Below are 18384 nucleotides of genomic sequence, written 5' to 3'. Positions count from 1 at the left end.
ATTTCTGGTTCTTTGAGGCATCATCCATTCAAGCCATACTGTGGCTGCTGAACCAGAGAGGTCCTCATCCCTTGGCTCTGAAAATACTGGATTAACTGTTGATACGCAGAGGACGTGTTTGTGCTACTGTCTGTAAGAGCATCAGTCTCTCCATCATCTGCAAGTGGCTGTTGTTCTGGGCATCAGTACAGCACAGTAACTGTAAAGGACAGAAAGCAAGAATTAGGCCAATAAATTACATGTTCCAAAGCACAACAATCATTATGTTGTGCACAGACATTTGCAGTTAGCTTAATGAAGTGAGATTGAAGGCCCCAAGACCAAAGCGTGTGGAAACCTTCAGTCTGCAGACATGTAATAGCAGCAACCACCCCACTCAATGTAAGGCCAAAATAAATCACTAAGATAAGAGGAGATTTCTCCAGGAGGCTGAAAAACCCTGGAACATCTGGAAAGAAAAAAAGAAAAATTTAGTTGAATGTGTGTTTTGGATGTTTTGTAGGAAAAATATCTGCAAGAGACTGTCTTGTCTTTATGCACTGAACATTGAGACCCAGGATGGTTCCTGGGGATTAATAACTACCTAGGAGAGTTAATGACCCAGAGAAAATCTGAGGGTCATTAAAAGCAGTCAGTCATCAGCTCATCGGCAAATGCCCTCTGCTGAAGTTTGTTACAGTTGCTGCTAGCACCCCTCCTTCTTGGTAAATACAAGAAAAGAAAAAAACAGCAGCATACTTCTTCCTGCATAGCCAGAAAGCCCTGCAGCCATGTCTCTGTGAGGGGAAATGTTGGGGGCACCACCATCACGCTAAGCTTTCCAAAAAAGACAATGAAAATCCTTCCTTTGAATATAGATTACATCACACAGACACTTTAATAAAATAGCACTTTTTAAAAGCATTCGGCTAACGACGTACCGATGAGGTATCAAGAGGAGAACATCACTAACGCGTGACAGAAGCTGCCTCTCTCCTGGCTGTTAGAAGAGCATCATGGGCTACATGGAAGGGATGGAGAAAAATTTCTGCCAGTTTTCTGTGTCCCCAAAAGCAAACACAGCACAACTCAAGTTATAGAGGAGTTGGAAACTGACCACAAAAACATTTCTAGATCCGAGAATGGTTTCTCCCTCCCTTACTTTTGCTCAGCAAGCTGCTGCCCCACTCCCGCTTCAAAGCACTCCCTGAACTGAGCTGTGCTGCTCGTCGGCCCACGCGTGGGGGATCAAAGGGACACCCCGAAGCCCGGGTCAGCCCCTGCGGCTCCATCTCACCCTGGGATTACAGCACACGTGTGAAATGGAGACCTGCTGGGGCACAGCACGGGCTGGGGCACCGCCAGCAACGCACCTAACCCCCAGCAGAGCCTTATAAAAAACAGTGAGAAGGAAGAGTAAAAACATGATCCAGAACGTATGGTGACAGTGTACATTTCTTGCAAAATTTTGTGTAACCATCACTTTCTTCTCAATTTCCTTAACTCTGGAGTGTGGAGACGCACAAGACAAAAGGTGTTGTTATGTTGTGAAAGAGATTGAATATATCAAGTTAGGCAGCCAGGCAAATCTTTGCAAAATCAAGTATTTAATCTATAAAATTAGATATGTATGATTATTAAGGTATTTTACTAGCTTGCAGTTTGGGATACATACAGTATCTGCACATTTCAAACATGAAAAGTAGTACTATTATATCAAATTTCAGTGCCCTTAGATTAGGTATAGTTGCACCTGGAAAGTCTTGGGCTTTCAGTAGATGCTAGATATCCATTAGTTTAAGTATTACTTAAGACAATCTTTACATAAAATATTAACCTGATTAATAAGTGCACTTAAAGTTATTAATAGCATTTCTAGCTGAACAAGGACAGAACAGGTTTCTGTCTTAAGGCACCCAAATATGATCAGTTAGTTGAACTCTGATTTGGCAATGAACACTGGGAGAAACGTGCTTATCTGAACATTTAATTTGTCTGAGTTTGCCAGTAACAAGGGCAAGTACAAGATAGGCAACAACTACAGTCATGTATTTCCTACCTTAGTTATATGCCACGATACTGTGGCAGGAGTCAGCAGCAAAAAGCTAAGTCATGATTGCTCTAGAAAAGATGTTCCTTCAGGGAAACCTGCATCTCTGTTTAAGTTAAGGTAGTCAGCCATAAAAACTTGAGGCAGCAAAGTTTCCTTTAACAAGTAGATTTGGTAGTGAAGCATGTCTAATCCAAAAATGCATTTTTACAAAACCCGAACAGTAAGAGGGAGGGGGGCATGCTTAACAAAGATAGCTTGAACAAACAGCAGTTATCAGTTAAAACCATCAAAAGACCTTAAACACCAATTTTAATTCTCAGCCATGCAGAAAGATCCAAGTGGGCATAGACAGTCAAGGCAGTGAAATAGCGTGGGCACTACATGACTGGTGTCCTCCATACTGTCCTTAAGGCAGATAACAGGGCAAGAAGAACCAGGGACTGCCCAGGCCACCTCCTTCAGCAGCAGAGGCTTCAGATAATTTTAAGAGAATCATAGAATCATTTAGGGTGGAAAAGACCCTTAAGATCATCAAGTCCAACCATTAGCCTAACAATGCCCAGGCCGCCACTAAACCATGTCCCTAAGCACCACATCTACCTGTCTTTTAAATACCTCCAGGGATGGTGACTCAACCACTTCCCTGGGCAGTCTGTTCCAATGCTTGATAACCCCTTTAGTGAAGAAATTTTTCCCAATATCCAACGTAAACCTCCCCTGGCACAACTTGAGGCCGTTTCCTCTTGTCCTATCACTTGTTACTTGGGGAAAGAGACCAGCCCCCACCTCACTACAACCTCCTTTCAGGTAGTTGTAGAGAGCAATAAAGGTCTCCCCTCAGGCTCCTTTTCTCCAGACTAAACAACCTCAGTTCCCTCAGCTGATCCTCACAGGACTTGTTCTCTAGACCCTTCACCAGCTTCCTTGCTCTTCTTTTGCTGCATGGAAAAAGGTCTACTGCGTTCTTCCCCCACCATGCTGGGGTGGACAGTGGAGCTGTGTATGAGCAATTTAAGAAACACAGGGCAGGAGTTGTTCATCTCAGACAGAAAAGTTCATACAAACGCTGCAGTATCTATGCAGTAGGGACGTTCTGGAACAGAGAGGCAATTCTTTTAGAAGTCTCATTTTATTGATTTATTTGGGTAAATTATTCAGAGCTGATAAAATAAATCTTTGTATTTTCTTCTGTACAGAATCTTGCTGCACTTTCAACTGGGAAACCTTCTTGCTTCTCTTGACTGAACAGATGGCTCCTCTCAAGGGCGGCTTTCCACCAAAATTCTCTTCCTCCCTATCATTTGCAGGAAAAGGACGCACCACTTTTCCTTACAGACTTTGTTTGGATGTTACTCCTCATGACTTTTCAATATGTGCTGGGGCTGAAATACTCAGGATAGCAACTGTTACTGTAGGAAAGGGAGAAGACATATTTTTAAGTGGTCCTACTTTTGAGCCAAGTGCCTTAATCTTTGGTCTTTATTACAGAATTTCTCTGCACTTAGAAAAATAAAAGTTCACCAGGACACAGAAGGATCTCGGGAAGCTCAATTCAGCCTGGTCTCACCAGGTCTAATTAGGCAAATGTATTTCCCCAGTGTTTACTTCCCTTCCAAGCCTCACTTTTATTTTCTCTATACCAAGTGTGACAACCTTAGGCAGCAGCACCCTTTGTCAGAGAGAATAGAAGAGAAATTCAGCAGCCTCCACAGATTAACTCGCACATGCTGGACTTTTACCTGACATTTCTGTCATCAGCAACAGGCACACAGGTAAAATTATTTGCCATATCAGCCCTGTGATACCTTTTTGAAAGGGCAGGGTTCAATGTAAGGGTTAAAATAAACATGGAAAAGTGAGGCAAGGGAGAGCGAAGACTGCCAGCAAGTCAGAAATCTCTTCCAACATTTTATACAAGCCTTTCAGCTTCTGAGTTTAGCTCGAAATCTGTCAAAATAGGGCACTACCATATGCACATTTTTGACTCAAAATAGTGGCAATCAACATGAAACGTAAGTAAATACAGACAAACAAACAAAAAAAAACCAGTCAAACTAATAATTCTATTATGGCAAACCTGCAAGCCTGGGAGAGAGGAAAAAGAATATATGGAAATGCAAAACAGAAGCTTCCAATTTCACTGGCATAATATTGCCAAATATCAGGGACTACATGGAGAGCGAATGTCAGCAAAGTGAACCTTTGTCACTCAGTAGATGGATCTCATGCATCGCACCAGGGCAATTAGGAGGGCGCTGCCATGAGCAGATCCAGGTCTCCTACCAGCTGCAGCACCAGCCACCAGACTTCACCTGCACACCAGGCTCTTTGGTCCACGTTTGCTGGAAGAAACATTTGCTGTACACAGAAAATAGGTCTAAGAGGAGTATAAAGTAGTACAACTGGGACAGTTTCTTTAAAAAAAAAAAAGGCTACTGCAAAGCAAAATGAGTATGTGTAGGTTTTTTAAAATATCATATGCCAAAAACTGACAGAGGACTTTTCAAACTTTGTTATGGGATCTCTCTGCAGCTTAATTTTTCCTGTTACAGTTATGCCTCTACAGGTTCTGGGGGACTAAAAAGACAATGTACTCTGAAAACAGCTACAGCAGGAAAGCAGAAAATTATAATAGTCTAAGTTAAAAATATGGTCTTTGTGGCAGAACTCTGGAGAGGTAAGATTGCACTTAACCACAGCCAGGGAAAAAGCAACCTACACTAACCTATATGATGATAGCCTTGACACGCATTAAGTTTCAAGCTTCAAGCAGTAACTGGCTGTGACAAGAGGGACTTTTCTAAAAATTCCTTGTTAGCCATCATGTGCAAGCAGAGACTTCCCAACAATCAAAACCTGAAGACTGAAAGATTGTTTCTTGTCAAATATCCATCCTACATCCATGAAATACAGGCAGAACGAGGGTTCTGCCTGTATTTTAATCAATGTCAGTTCCTTTGCCCACCAGGAGCTTTTACAGATACATGGTGGCAAGAAACCGATAGAGAAGAGCAACAGAGAACAACCTGCTGAAACTACGTACGATAACGGGCCATCCTTAATACAAACAAGGCAATTGTTTTGAGGTTGGGGAAAATAAGAAAGAGTTTCTAGAGCTTTCTTACACAGTCCCTGCAAGCTGGCAGGTCTGACAGCTCAGCCGCAGCTTCCATCCTGGTCTTTGCCCTTTCCACCTACAAGACAGTGTGTCTGATGCCTGCTCTGCCAACACCATCTGCAACCACAGACTATGCTGACCAAAACTGCTTCTAAATTAAATGTTTTCCAAATTTTTCCCATGAAGCCACCAAAAACAAAAACAAAAAATCTTATGCAGCTCCTCAGTTTAGGACCCATTTTCAGAAATATTTTTTCAATCTAACTTATTATTCAAAGACAACTGTTAACATATTCACTCACTAGAACAACTTATGGAGAGGAAAAGGAGCTATATCATTTAACACACGGAATATACCACTATACAGGGCTTTTCTCAAATTAAAATGGCAAAACTTGGTAACAGCAGTCAAATTCTTGCAACAATAATAGCAAACTAGTAATTGTGACAATGAGTTTTATAAGACAATGCGCTTATCAGGATGGAAGTATGCTGAGCTAACAGGTTTCAGTGGTAGTCAGAGCTGGTAACTTAGATTAGCTTCTGTAGACCAAATCAACAGCCTATTTAATAATATGCACCACCGCATAAAAAGACCGTAATTTTTAGAAATTCACTGAGCTGACAGAAGACAAGAAACATTTGCTCAGGGAGAACAGGGCTGGGCAATTTTCTTCTTTCTTGACCTGGAATGCTGAGATGCTTTAAAAAGGGAAGCTCTGGAGATAACACTGGCTTCTGTATCTTGCAAGTTCATCGTCTTTCAGTCTGTTTGTTAATTTTGCCAGTCAGTCATGCATCTTATTTTTGAAGATGGCTGTTCTAGAGACAAAGGATTAAGCTATCATAGCCTGAGGTCCAAGAAATTAAATTTGCTACTTCTCTGAACGTCACTTTGGGACTGCCTTAAACTTTTCTGGGGCATGGGGGTGGGATGTTGATTTCTCCAGCCCTGCTGCTTTTTGCGTGCTTGCACATGAGAGGGAAGGAGAATGCAGCCCTTACACGTGACACACTCACAGTACAAATGCCAGGCAGCCTACCCTTCTGCAAATACCATTAGGAACTTTTCTGTTCAAAAAAACAAACTTAAATCACCATTAGCACCATAATTATTGCAAAGCTGCTGAATGGGCCACTCTGTTACCTAAAGTCCATTTTAATCCCAAAACAACATAGTTAAGATGGGAAAGACTTTTTAAAGTTATTTGAAATATGCATACTCCATTTCGGGTCCAGGGAATCATATTACCAGCCTGTAAGTGAGATAAGGCAGCAAGGGAGCAGAGAGACCCCGGCGGCTGTGGGACTTGGGTAATTTGTTCAGCTCAGCCCCCGGGCCGAGCAAAGCCCCCAGTAACACCAGCTGGAACGTGTGCACTGCAGCCCTGGACAGCTGGGAGGAGAAAAGGCCAGTCACAAATTAAATTAAGAGGTGTAATATGGTGTGAGAAGAAAAACAAATTGAGATTGTGAAAACAGGTGCCAACTGACATTTACTCAATACTCAGTCACACTTTCCTTTCTCTCTACGTGATTAGCAGCTAAGCTGAATTAGGATAGATTTCATGCTTCTGTGACCTTCTAGAACCCCCCTACAGAAAAAGAAAAACACCTGTAGCTGGAAGGTTTTTTCCAAGAGGGTAAAACTGCCCAACTACTGTGGAGCTGCACTGGCCAGACTGATACACTAAGGCAAAAACATGTATATGTTGGGTGACTGCAATCGGATTAATTTTTTTTTCTTAATTAGTCCAGCAAGTAACACTAACCACAGAGCTTTAAAGGAGCACCAGGCTGGCAGAATAATGGATTTAGTTATCTGCATCACTCAAGGCTGTTGTAATAGCTGCTCTTCAGAGAATAAGCTGAAACCCGTGGACACTATACTGAGGTTCCTGGAAAGGACCTAAATAAAATGCAATGGGCCCAGTCATTCCCTACAGAGCCTCGTGGTGCTTCCGTGCTTCTGAAAGCAGGACTGCGATTTTGTATCGGCTCCATTCAGGGCTCCCTGAGAGAGAAGGTTTAGCTGGGAGGGTGCAGGAGATCACCCCGATAGCACTACACCTGAACGTCATTCCCCCACTGGAGCTATAGCAGGTCACACCGCATGGTGGGAAACAAAAATCTCTCCCACTGCCGGGGCAGCCTCTCCCATGCGGGCACAGAGGCTCCCGCGGGCTCGGCACCGAGCCCGGGCTGCTCTCGGCTGGAGGGCTCCCTGAAGGTTTCTCAAGGCTTCTCCTGCTCAGTGCAGGCTCTGCACAACCAGATCCTACTCTGAGCTTCTCTCCTAGCAGGGAAGCTACTGCAGATTTTCAGCAAATCGACCTGCAAACACACCAGTCATTTCTCTTGATCTGATTCAGATGTTGAGGAGGTCCCTGACTCAAAAAAACTCTTCTGGTAGGATAACATTAAGTAGAAGATGCACCAGCTCTAACTGCTAAATCCAGGACAACCTCCTCATGAACCCCCATCCCCAGTAATTTCAGAAAGGTCTCCTTTGAAACAAAAGCATCAACAGGTCTGTTAAGTAGGGCCTTTGGCCATAGAGCAGCTTTCAAAGCAGACATTTCCCCTTTTCCCGAAAGCACGAGAATTATCAGAACAAAAAATTTTGGTGGAGCTTACCACTGGCTACGTAGGGATCCTGCATCATGTTTGGCTGCAGCAAATATTCAGCCCAGTCCTGTGGGGCTCCGAAATACGCTCACTCCAGCCCCCCTCAAACCTAACTGCAAAACACAAACCACCCCCAAACAACCCCCAACATGTCGTGATGCACAGATCCCAAGCGCTTCAGTAAGAAATACTTCAAGGTACACCTTCTGCTTATTTTTAAGCTCACTGACTTTTATGTGATAATGTGAAATTTTGGGACTCTCTTAAACCCAGCAGCGTTGAATTAACATTTTTTTCTTAAAACCGCCCCCAGCTGAACAGATGATGGCAAGCGCATACCGTAAGACCACTTGATGAAAATGTCAGGGGCCTTAGAAATAGTTCACATTCTCTGGCCTTCAGTTTCATGATCATTATCATAATAAACTGGTTTTGCTTATTCCTTGCACACCTGCTGTGTGTCAGTTTTCCCCCACTGCAGCTCCATTACTGCACATACTGACATATACAATCACTTTCTTTATACCAGGCAGATCTTAGGCACTATTAGCCCATCGCACACTGATAAAAACCACAGCACATAAAACACTTTGTAAAGAGAGAGGAATGTAGACCGGGAACGCGGTTCAGGGCTAGATTAAATGAGAACAGAGGCCTGGAAGTTGCTGTCATGAAGTTTTGGATCAAAATTCATAAATATTTCCAAAGTACTTGTTTTCATCTCATACGACCAACTATTCTTATGAAATGTCAGCAGCAAATCAAGCCAAGAGACAAGCTCCTTGAATTCTGAAGCCACAAACCTTAACTAAAACACTGCAGGGAGCAGGAAGGATGGGCAGAAGGACAGATGGGAGGGGTGTAGATCCAAGAACTCCACTGCTTGACTTCTTTTTAACCTCTACAATTCCAGGGGGGGTTACTTTTGGAGTTTCAGCTCCTCTGTCCCACTTCTTCCTAACTGCACTCAGTAACTACATTGCCTGTCCATGAATACCTTATCACATGTATCATTCAACCCTCTACACGTACACTATGCAATCTCCTTCAAAATAAATTTGCTTTTAGAACCATACTATCCTGGTTGTGCTTATAATAAACCAGTCTGAGGAATAAAAAATGGTTAAATATTAACTATAAAATTAAGACAGAGCATGTTTTAAATAGCATTTTATCTGGTTTAAATGTATTTGGAACTATTTAAAATTTTTTGTAAGTGTAGTTAGTTTAACAAAAAACAGTCTCTCATACATATTCCTACATTGAGTAAACAAGAGCTGCTGCAGCAAAACCTACTAAGCACAAACAAGACTAGAAATGTCTGTTTTACTTCAAACACAATTTAAAAAAAAAAAATCAATAGCAGGATTTTTTTAACTTGACCTGTTACACTAAGCAAATTTTGAAAATCTCAGGTAGTTATCCCTCCAAGATTTTCTTCTTAGGTCTCATGAATTTAAATGACCCAAAAGATGCATCAGGCTATTAGTATTAGGCAAGAGAATTTATCTTTACATGTGGAACTGTTAGTAGTAAAGAGAAGATTCATTTAAATGAAATTACTCCAGGCCCACAAGAGACAGGCCCAGAAACAGAAGCCCTAAATGTGGTTTCTTTCTCAACTAACTTCAGGAACTGCCACCACGTAGAATGCAAAAGCATACACGGTCAAATCAGGCACAAAGACAGTAACTCACGAATGCAGCGTTTGCAGTACTATTTTGTAATTGGCATCTGTTAGCCAAGATTTCATTCTGTGTCCTTCCCTGCATTCATACTGAAAAAACATTCTTTAACAGCTCAGGTATTTCCATGCTCTGAACATCCATAATTCCCACAAAACGCAATTCTTTGCTCACATCTTCTCTACAGACACAACCCCTCTACCTTTAAGCTAGTCCAGTGCTGTTTGATCAATGCATGGAGCCAGTGTACCACTCACCATAAAGATGTTTACCTTGTCCATATTTCAAGAGTAACTTCATGGAAAACATGCCAAGCAGCTGAAAACACTCCATGTCTCTGAAAAAAAACATGCAAATGTATGCTAGTCTTTTTTTGCCACTTCTGATGTGAGGGATTATTACAAATCCAAAAGTACTATGATTACATTAAAAAAAATCAAGAAAATAATCAACAAAAAAAATTTCTTCAAAACAGCTGTTAACATTGTCGTATTTTTTATTTTTAAATGAAAAAAACAAAAGCATAATTCTGTCTCCCCACATTCAATTTTAAAATTGTAAAGTTCCTCAAAAGATGGATAGAAGGATGTTTGTACTTAATACTATGCTTTGCAACAAACACGCACACATACATTTAGGTATGTATATATAAACTAGTGTTATCAAAAGTGGTAATGGATGTATATTTTAGAATTCCTTGTTTTAGGTTTCCTTGGAAGGAGGAAAATGGGATTTGCTGATTAATAAAAAAAATAACTGAAGAAAAAGTGTACATTACCTCTGGGAATTCCTAGTGGTGGTATTTCATCCTTTTTGTCTTTTAATAAAAAGACAAATGTTTCTAGCTGAGCTGACCTGACTGGCCAGTGGAGATTAACAACTCATTTTTTATGAGATCAACAAAAGAAGTTTGCAAAGACTATGCAATTTCTTTGGAGGGTAATTCTCCCATTCTGTGATAAAACCTACAAATAGTTTATGGGAAAGGAAACAAGAGCATTCCTTGTGAAATAGTATTTCTCTGATGTGACATACTGAACGCAAAATGTTTAAAATCTCAGAACCACACAATACTAGAGATGCACAAAAAAATTTAATAGCCCCGTAAAGAAACTGCCCTTTACAACATGCAAAGTTCAATTATCTAGTCTCTAATTTGTATAAGCAGTCTGAATGCTTAAAATTGTTGGGGTGGGAAGGGAAGTTGGTGGGGTTTTTAAGTTTCCAAAATAATTCTGAGGTTGAGGGACATTTCTGACCCATCTCAATTTTTCTTCTGCAGTGCTTTCTTTTCAGTTTATTCAAGTCTAAGTTAATGGAAACAGTGAGATTATTGTACTACACATGCTGTTACTAAAGGGATGCAAAGGTTTCAGAAGAAACGGGTTAATGGACCCATTATGAGAGCACATCTTTTTCAGTTCAGTAAACAATCACTTGACTTGGCATAAAATGAATCATCAGTACAATAGTTTTCAGTTAAAATAATTTTAAAAAGTAAAAGGTAGCTTCTTCTGGATTCTTATTAATTCTAGTCCACAATACTAAGTGTTACGGTGGCCACAAAAGTGCACAATTGTATTATATGCATTGATAAAAATGAGGTGAAGGATTTGTTTTCAATACAGATAGCTGAAGCTGTGACTGTCTTTTTACCGAGATATGAATTAGCAATTGTATTGGGTCTGGCTGAGATGGAGTTAATTCTCCCCATAGCAGCCCTCATAGTGCTGTGCTCTGTATTGGTAGCTAGAAAGGTGTTGGTAACACACCAGTGTTTTGGCTACTGCTGAGCAGTGCTCGCACAGCATCAAGGCTGTCTCTCCAACATTTTTGCCCCCCTCAATGGCAGGCTGGGGCTGGGCAAGATCTTGGGAGGGAACATAGCCAGGAGAGCTGACCCAAACTGACCAAAGGGATATTCCACACCATATGACGCCAGCTCAGCTATAAAAGCCAAGCAAAGGGAGAAGGAAGAGGAGGTATTCATTATTTACATTTGCCTTCCGGAGCAACCACTATGAGTACCGAAGCCACGCTTCCCGGGAAGCAGCCAGACACTGCCTGCTGATGGGAAGGAGAGAATAAAATCTTTGCTTTTCCTTTGCCTTTGCCCACAACCTTTGCTTTTGCTTTATTAAACTGTCCTTATCTCGACCCATGAGCCTTTTGTTGTATTTTCTCTCCCCTGTCCAGTTGAGGAGGGGAGTGATACAGCAGCTTTGGTGGGCACCTGGCATCCAGCCAGGGTCAACCCACCACAGCAATCCAGTTTTCTTAACTATGGATTTAGTAGATGATCTTACATCTAGAATATAACCCAATCACGTTTTCATATGCCATTTAGAGTGAACGGTTTAACTATTGTCTTCTCTCTTTGCATAGAAGACACCACCAGAATGGACAGAGAATGCAGAAGTTTCTCTCTCCCATCTCAGTCAGAAAAAATGTTTTCCTGTCCAGTATCCACCTGCACTCTAGTCCATATATTCTAGCGATAATCTGTTATGAAAACCTGCTGTGATTACTACATGACTGATTCTAGTGTTTGAATCAGAGTACAGCCTTTGTCACAATAAAAATCTTGTCATATAAACTACCATAATACTAAAAATTTAACTTAAGAAATCAAATGACTGCTCAAGTAATTCTGTTTATTTACTCTTACCTTCAACAAATTACTGCTTTATTTGGAAAAAAATACTACTCTAGTATTCCTCTATACCACTGTCCATGAATTTTATTCCTGTCCCCAATGCTGTCAAGCCAAGAGAGCCCACCGACACAAACAGCTGTCTACTGAATATTACTACACGTCTTATGGCTCAAGAAGCCACAACCTCTAGAGACTACAATATTCTTGGTAATATCAGTACTATTGAAAAAAAAAAGGATGATTCTATAGCAAGTAAAATAGCACCAATATTTCTATGTGGAATCACTTGGAATTGCTCATGTACTTCAGCAAGTTTTCACTGGTGACAGCCTGTATCCTGGTTCTGAAGAACCCTCATCCATAACACACTTTTGCAGGCTATATCTACCTTATTAGCAGAAGGTTAGGCTGTAACACATTCAAAGACATTTAGCACAACTGTTAACCACTATCCTCAGCACCACTCAGAACCTACATGTAAGAAAAATACCTTAGTTTTCTTTTTATATATGATACACAAGACAACCTTGAGCCCATGTTCCCTTTACATGGCACTGCACAAACTCAGCAAAACTGAATTCCCAATCACATGACATTCCAATTTCACTTTTGCACTGACACGATTACCCAAGAAAGCAGAATATTGAATGAAGGTCCTATCCTTTTCTCCCCCAAATACCTCGTGTTTTTACATTAGTTATAAAGCAAGCCTTGTTCATTTGCAAAAATGATATGATGTTGGGGATTACTGCGAAGCCAGTGATTTAAATCAACATAGATAATACAAAACTGAGCAGGTAAGATGTGAAACCGATTTTTTAAACAGACTATAAAGGAATGTTTTGTATAAAGTCCTTGAAAACAAGAAGGAAAAGGACTATTATTATCAAATTCTAACTTCACCTTAAAACTGAAAAATAAGAAACCTGGAGCTTGCTAACATGAGAGGCCTTCTGCAAAGAAAGTTTTGTACCTAGCCTAGTAGTGGCTGACTATTTTAAGGAAAGAACAAAAAAAGTAAAACTTTCTTTCAATTCTGGCTATTCTGCGAATGGAATAACCAGGTAATGCACAGAACCATCCTCCACATGTCCTAAACAAAGAAGTGTGTTCCCAATTCTCACAATTTTATGAGAATCTCTTACCTAAAACTCCAGTAAGTTGGTAACAGAAACTTCCATCAGTATCTCTCAATTCAGAATTAGCATATTTCTAGACCTCAAGCTGAGAAAACTCAGTACAAAGACTCAAAAGACTACTCGGAACTTGTTTCTAAAACTGTTACAGTAAGAAAGAACAAGTCTGGTTTTGAAAGTTACACTCCTTATTCCCAATAAGTAGCTCTTGATTGCCAACAAATTCAATATAATCTCATTCTCTACTGAAGCCCAACCCCAGAACTAATTTATGTACTATTCCGATTCTAAAATGTCAAACGAGAATTCCAGTAAGCCCTTGCTGAACCAGGTATCAAATAATTATCCCAACCCCAACATGCCACAGTAATTCAGAGACACAGCATGGGAAACAGTTATTTGAGATATTTGAATATGAAAGTATTCAAACATATTTCATGTGCGTGTGGGGGAAAACTGCAGTGGAATAGATGTTTCAAGTGTTTCATTAAAATAAAGTTTAATTTCTTTTGAAATACATAAGTGAGCTGATTGTTTTCATTATATAATTTCCTTTCTTCCAAGAGATAAATAATGAAATTTGTAGTGAAATAAATCAATGCAGAGTGATGCTGATTACTGAACTTTACAAAAACTTTATCAATCCTCACACATTCACTAGACATCAAAACCAAAATAAACCAGATGATGTGACAGACTGGAAAGTTAAATAAGCCACAGACACATATTACCCTCACTTAGCAAATGGCAGTTATTTTTAAAAGTTTAAAATGGAGTGGATTTCTTGCCATGAAATTATTCTAGGATAACAGCTTCAACAAATAAGAACTTGCAATTGGTTAGATGTGTCCTGAAATGTGTCTATATCCTGTAGCAAAAGCGTGTAAGTTAGCGAAAGCAGTGAACACTTTACCCTAAGGTCAAAGAACTAACATCTCTTTAGCTCAGGACATCTTTTTGATGAATGTGAAACAGCTGGAATAAATATATCAAGGGTAACAATTGTGCTCCCATGGTAGATCCAGCTGCTGCAGAAATAAGCCCGGGGGAGAAAGCCGAATAGTAAAATACACAACAATATAAAAAAACCCCTCCTACACCATACAATACCACTGTTTCTATGTAAGTCCTTTTAAAATACAGGACACTTTGCAATTGCTGGTTGAAAATTAATGTAGAGATTCATTTGTTAAAAACAAAACCTGTTTATAAAGTTTTTAAAAAAAAATCAAGGAATTTTGTTTTATTTAACAGCAATATTTTTATCTTTAGTGATATTTTTCCAGACTTGAGGAACATTTGTACCTGCTAGCAAGAAAGTTACTCTAAAAATAAACAGACTCATAATAATCCTGTTAATACTTTATTAGTGTAATTTTTTAGCTTTCTATTGGACAGAACATAAATGCAAACTCCAAAAAAAAATTCAGAGTCCTCTGCCATTCAGTAGAAGTGACCATGGCAGCCTGTTTCATGTTCTTTGTTACAGAAACGAGAGGAGAGGGAAGGGAGGGGAAAAAGCATCAATAGAACAATTAGGCACACAGCTGACACTTACTGTACAATGATATGCACAAGTAATTTATAACAGCTATATTCATGAGATGTGCTCTTCAGATTTTTCCCTTGTAATATATGAGCTTTGCTCAGATGAACAAGGATCATTGAGAACAAGGGAATTAACAAAGTAGTAACAAATAAGACTTTTAAAACAAGTCCTTAAATAAACTAACGCAACAACAGAATGCAAAATTGTTCAGCTGAGAAGACATTTTTAACCCAGACTTCAAAACATTAAAAATTCATTTATTTTACAGTTATTCAAATACACATGCATTAAATGAAAATATTGCACAAAATTAAAATTTAGATTGTGGAATTCATATATTTTTATTTTGGTACACATTCTGGTAGCACTTAAAATTTACTGTTTAGTTCTAGCAAACACCAGCAGCACAAGCTTGAGGATGAACCAAATGAAAAATTCAATTGCTCATTTTCTCTTAAAAATAATTAAGGCTAAAACAAGTGCATTTGTTGACAATGGCACAATTTTCAGCGGCCAGTCACAGCACCCAAAGGCCAGAAGATACACCCAGACACTTAAGTGCTGTATATTAACATTCAGTTTTGGAGACTTTCTAGGATAACAAGCTGCATGGGTTGACAGGGCAGGAAAACCATTTCAATAAAGATACATACAAACTCTTTTTAACAAAAAATATTCATTTCTGATGATTCGTGCCAGCCACCAGGCACCACTGAATTAGGAAGCCACATTCTGTAATTAAATACAGAAGACAAAACTTCAATACATATATACATATGCACACATGTATAAATGTGTGTATAGGTATATATATGCAATAAATTCATTAAGTAAAATTACTAATAAACATGGCGTATTGTGTTCAGTTCACATTCCTAGATATATTATTTTATTTTTGTACAGAAATGTACCAGATAATTAAAAAGAAAAATCCCAAATTTGCACATGACCCCTATTCTCTTGAAATTTTTCATGGTACCTACAGATAGATAAAAGGTTCCACAGATCTGACAAAACAGTTTTTTGAAGTTCCCACTTTCATAGTGCATAACAAATTCAGTGATTTAAAAGACATAAATTAGATTTGGTAGAATCAATGATATATTCACTATATCGCCAAGAACAATGCTGAACTATCTTTCATCAATCAGATGTCAGGTATGCTTAAGCACCCTAACGTCAGAGGAAGATACAGGCATGTAAACAATAGGAGCTGGCTATGTTGATTACTCCACGCATTAACTCAATAATTTTGTTAAATTCAACAGCACTTAATCATCACACTTCTAAAGAACCTGCAGAGAGGAAGGGGGAAGGGTTCTTACATATTTACCAACTTGTCTTCCTACGGATTACAAAAGAAAGGGATTTCATTTACAGTATTTAGTTCTGCAATAAAGAAAAAAAAACAAAAACAAGTGCACTTGAGCCCATGCATACTGTATGAGAATGTTAACAGTACAATATGATCATCGTTAAGTAGTATGATAAAAGGCTACATTGCATTAATAGAGTCCATGAGAAAAAATGATCTATATAGAGGCTTCAGTCAATTTAACTAGGTCCTTCGAGAGCCTTCTATCTTTTCTTAGAACATGTTCAGAAAATGTCTATGCTCCTCCCTCACACAAAAGGATCATTTGTTCCCATTAAGACACCAATTACTATAAGGATCCTTGATCAATAGCTGTATCTCACCCTGTGTTTAGCATTCAGAAAAAAACCCTGACTGTATAGGATTACCTTCTATTTACCCAGATAGTGGTGCTCAAACAGTTGGGGACTATGAAAAAGAAAACACAAACTGAGATATGCTGTGGCCAAACAGGATTATTCAGTTGTTACTTTAGTTGGACAGAAATTCTTCAATGAAACCAAACAGATGGATGTGGGGCCTTGATGTCAAATTTTTATTAAAATTTTACACTATGCAAAAAATAAAAAAATTATTTAAAAAAATATTGTAGTTTTATCTCCTTTTTATTTTCATATATACACTGAGATGCGTTCAGGAATTTCCAAGTGTTTGCATATGACTAATGAAACCCTTTACCTGTGAGGAACCAAGTAATTCTAATATTTTTCCATACGAGGCTTACACACTAAAAGGTAAGGAATCTTTCAATGAAGTAGGACATAGTCTTTTACACACACAAAAAATTTCAAATTTTAGTCAGGAGTTGTGTGTAAACTGTGTCCTAGTGCAATTTCCTCATCTTCTAACATGATGTCTATCCTCTTTGAAACATGTACCCCCTTCCTTCTACAACTATCAACTTGATGTATGTTCAAATACTCCAATTGAACATAAATATGATGCCCCTTCTCCACTGAAGTTACATGCAAAATGTATGCCAGGTGCTGTAAGAGCAGAATATGGCCCTTAAAGCTACAGAATTATCAGAATAAAGGGTTTATTTCTACTGCACCTCTGCCTTTACTAAAACCCCCATTAGATCTAACATTAGTTTGTTTTTCAAAACATGAAAGATGAAGTAAATGTGGCATGAAAGCCACATTACCTCAACTTTTCTTTAATAAATGTACTTTTATGATGGGGCTGTAACTACTTCTCCCCTCTCCTATGTACCTGCCATTCCAGAGACTGCTTTTCCTGTTAGCTCAGCCTTTACAGGAATGTTAAAAGAGCCTTACAGAGCCTCAACAGTCGTAACATTGAACAATTCCACCTGATTCTCACACATTGCACTATCTCCCAGTGCCAGAACATCCTTTTCTTCCATTGTATCACCACAGTTGTGCTTTACTTGAACAGTCTGGCACTTTTCATTGCTGGCAAAACATCGACTCAGGAACAGAAGGAATCAGCATTCTTATATATTGGGCTAGTATTCTTCTCAATGTTGCATGAAGACGCACCAAATCATTTAAGACACACAAACCCTTCTGGTAGTGGTTGAATTACAAGTGAAGATGAGAAGAGTCACAGGTCTTACAGATGCATTAATAATCTAATATGTGACACTAGAAGACTGGTGCAGAAATAACAGCATGTGAGTTTGAAGCCCCAGAGAATCTGCCCAAGTAATTAGTCCTGGACAAACATACACCAGCTTAGTAGGTTTGAAGTGTCACCTTTTCTGCAAGGAAGGCGCTTGAGTAGAATGTAGTCTCTGCTTATACCTCTGCATCTGCTTTGACCGTGAATGCAGTTTGTTGAAGAGCTCATGGAACTTATTTTGTGGAAATAAGGTTTCTAGGAATCTCTCCAGAAACACGTACACCATTCTCTTATTCAGTTGAGTGTGCTGGAACATTTCAAATACCCGAAGAATGCCTTTCCGTGTTGTCTCAGCGCCTATGATGTGCTTCAGTTCATCTACAAAAATGGAAGTTACACAGAAGTTTAAGTTAAATTCTGCTTCTGTGTTAACAACAAACGTAAACTAAGTATTAAGTCTTTCAAATTACATACCTTGGAATTGGAAGTAACAGTGCCTCTATTATACATAACTAAACTAAAAGTTCTTTTACAGCAGAAAGGATTTCTGAAAATTACTTCACTTTTACACTATATGGAACTATGTGGAACTATGTTATTTTACATGAAATCACGCTG

At 39.2% G+C, this 18384-nt stretch overlaps 1 protein-coding gene across 4 annotated transcripts in view; it reads right to left on the bottom strand.

Annotated features, from left to right (window-relative positions):
• Window positions 1-14605: 14605 nt before the first annotated feature.
• Window positions 14606-18384, bottom strand: part of SNX13 (sorting nexin 13) — a 77609-nt gene continuing 73830 nt past the window's right edge. For all 4 annotated transcript variants that reach the window (XM_069773915.1, XM_069773921.1, XM_069773901.1 and 1 more), the window contains one exon: window positions 14606-18144. In XM_069773915.1, coding sequence (XP_069630016.1) covers window positions 17897-18144 — 248 coding nt within the window. In that variant the 3' untranslated portion in view covers window positions 14606-17896. The remainder of the gene's footprint in view (window positions 18145-18384) is intronic.

Source organism: Haliaeetus albicilla, chromosome 2 (assembly GCF_947461875.1).
Source record: "Haliaeetus albicilla chromosome 2, bHalAlb1.1, whole genome shotgun sequence".
Classification (NCBI taxonomy): Eukaryota; Metazoa; Chordata; class Aves; order Accipitriformes; family Accipitridae; genus Haliaeetus; species Haliaeetus albicilla.
This window is presented reverse-complemented; position numbering and strand designations above follow the sequence as displayed.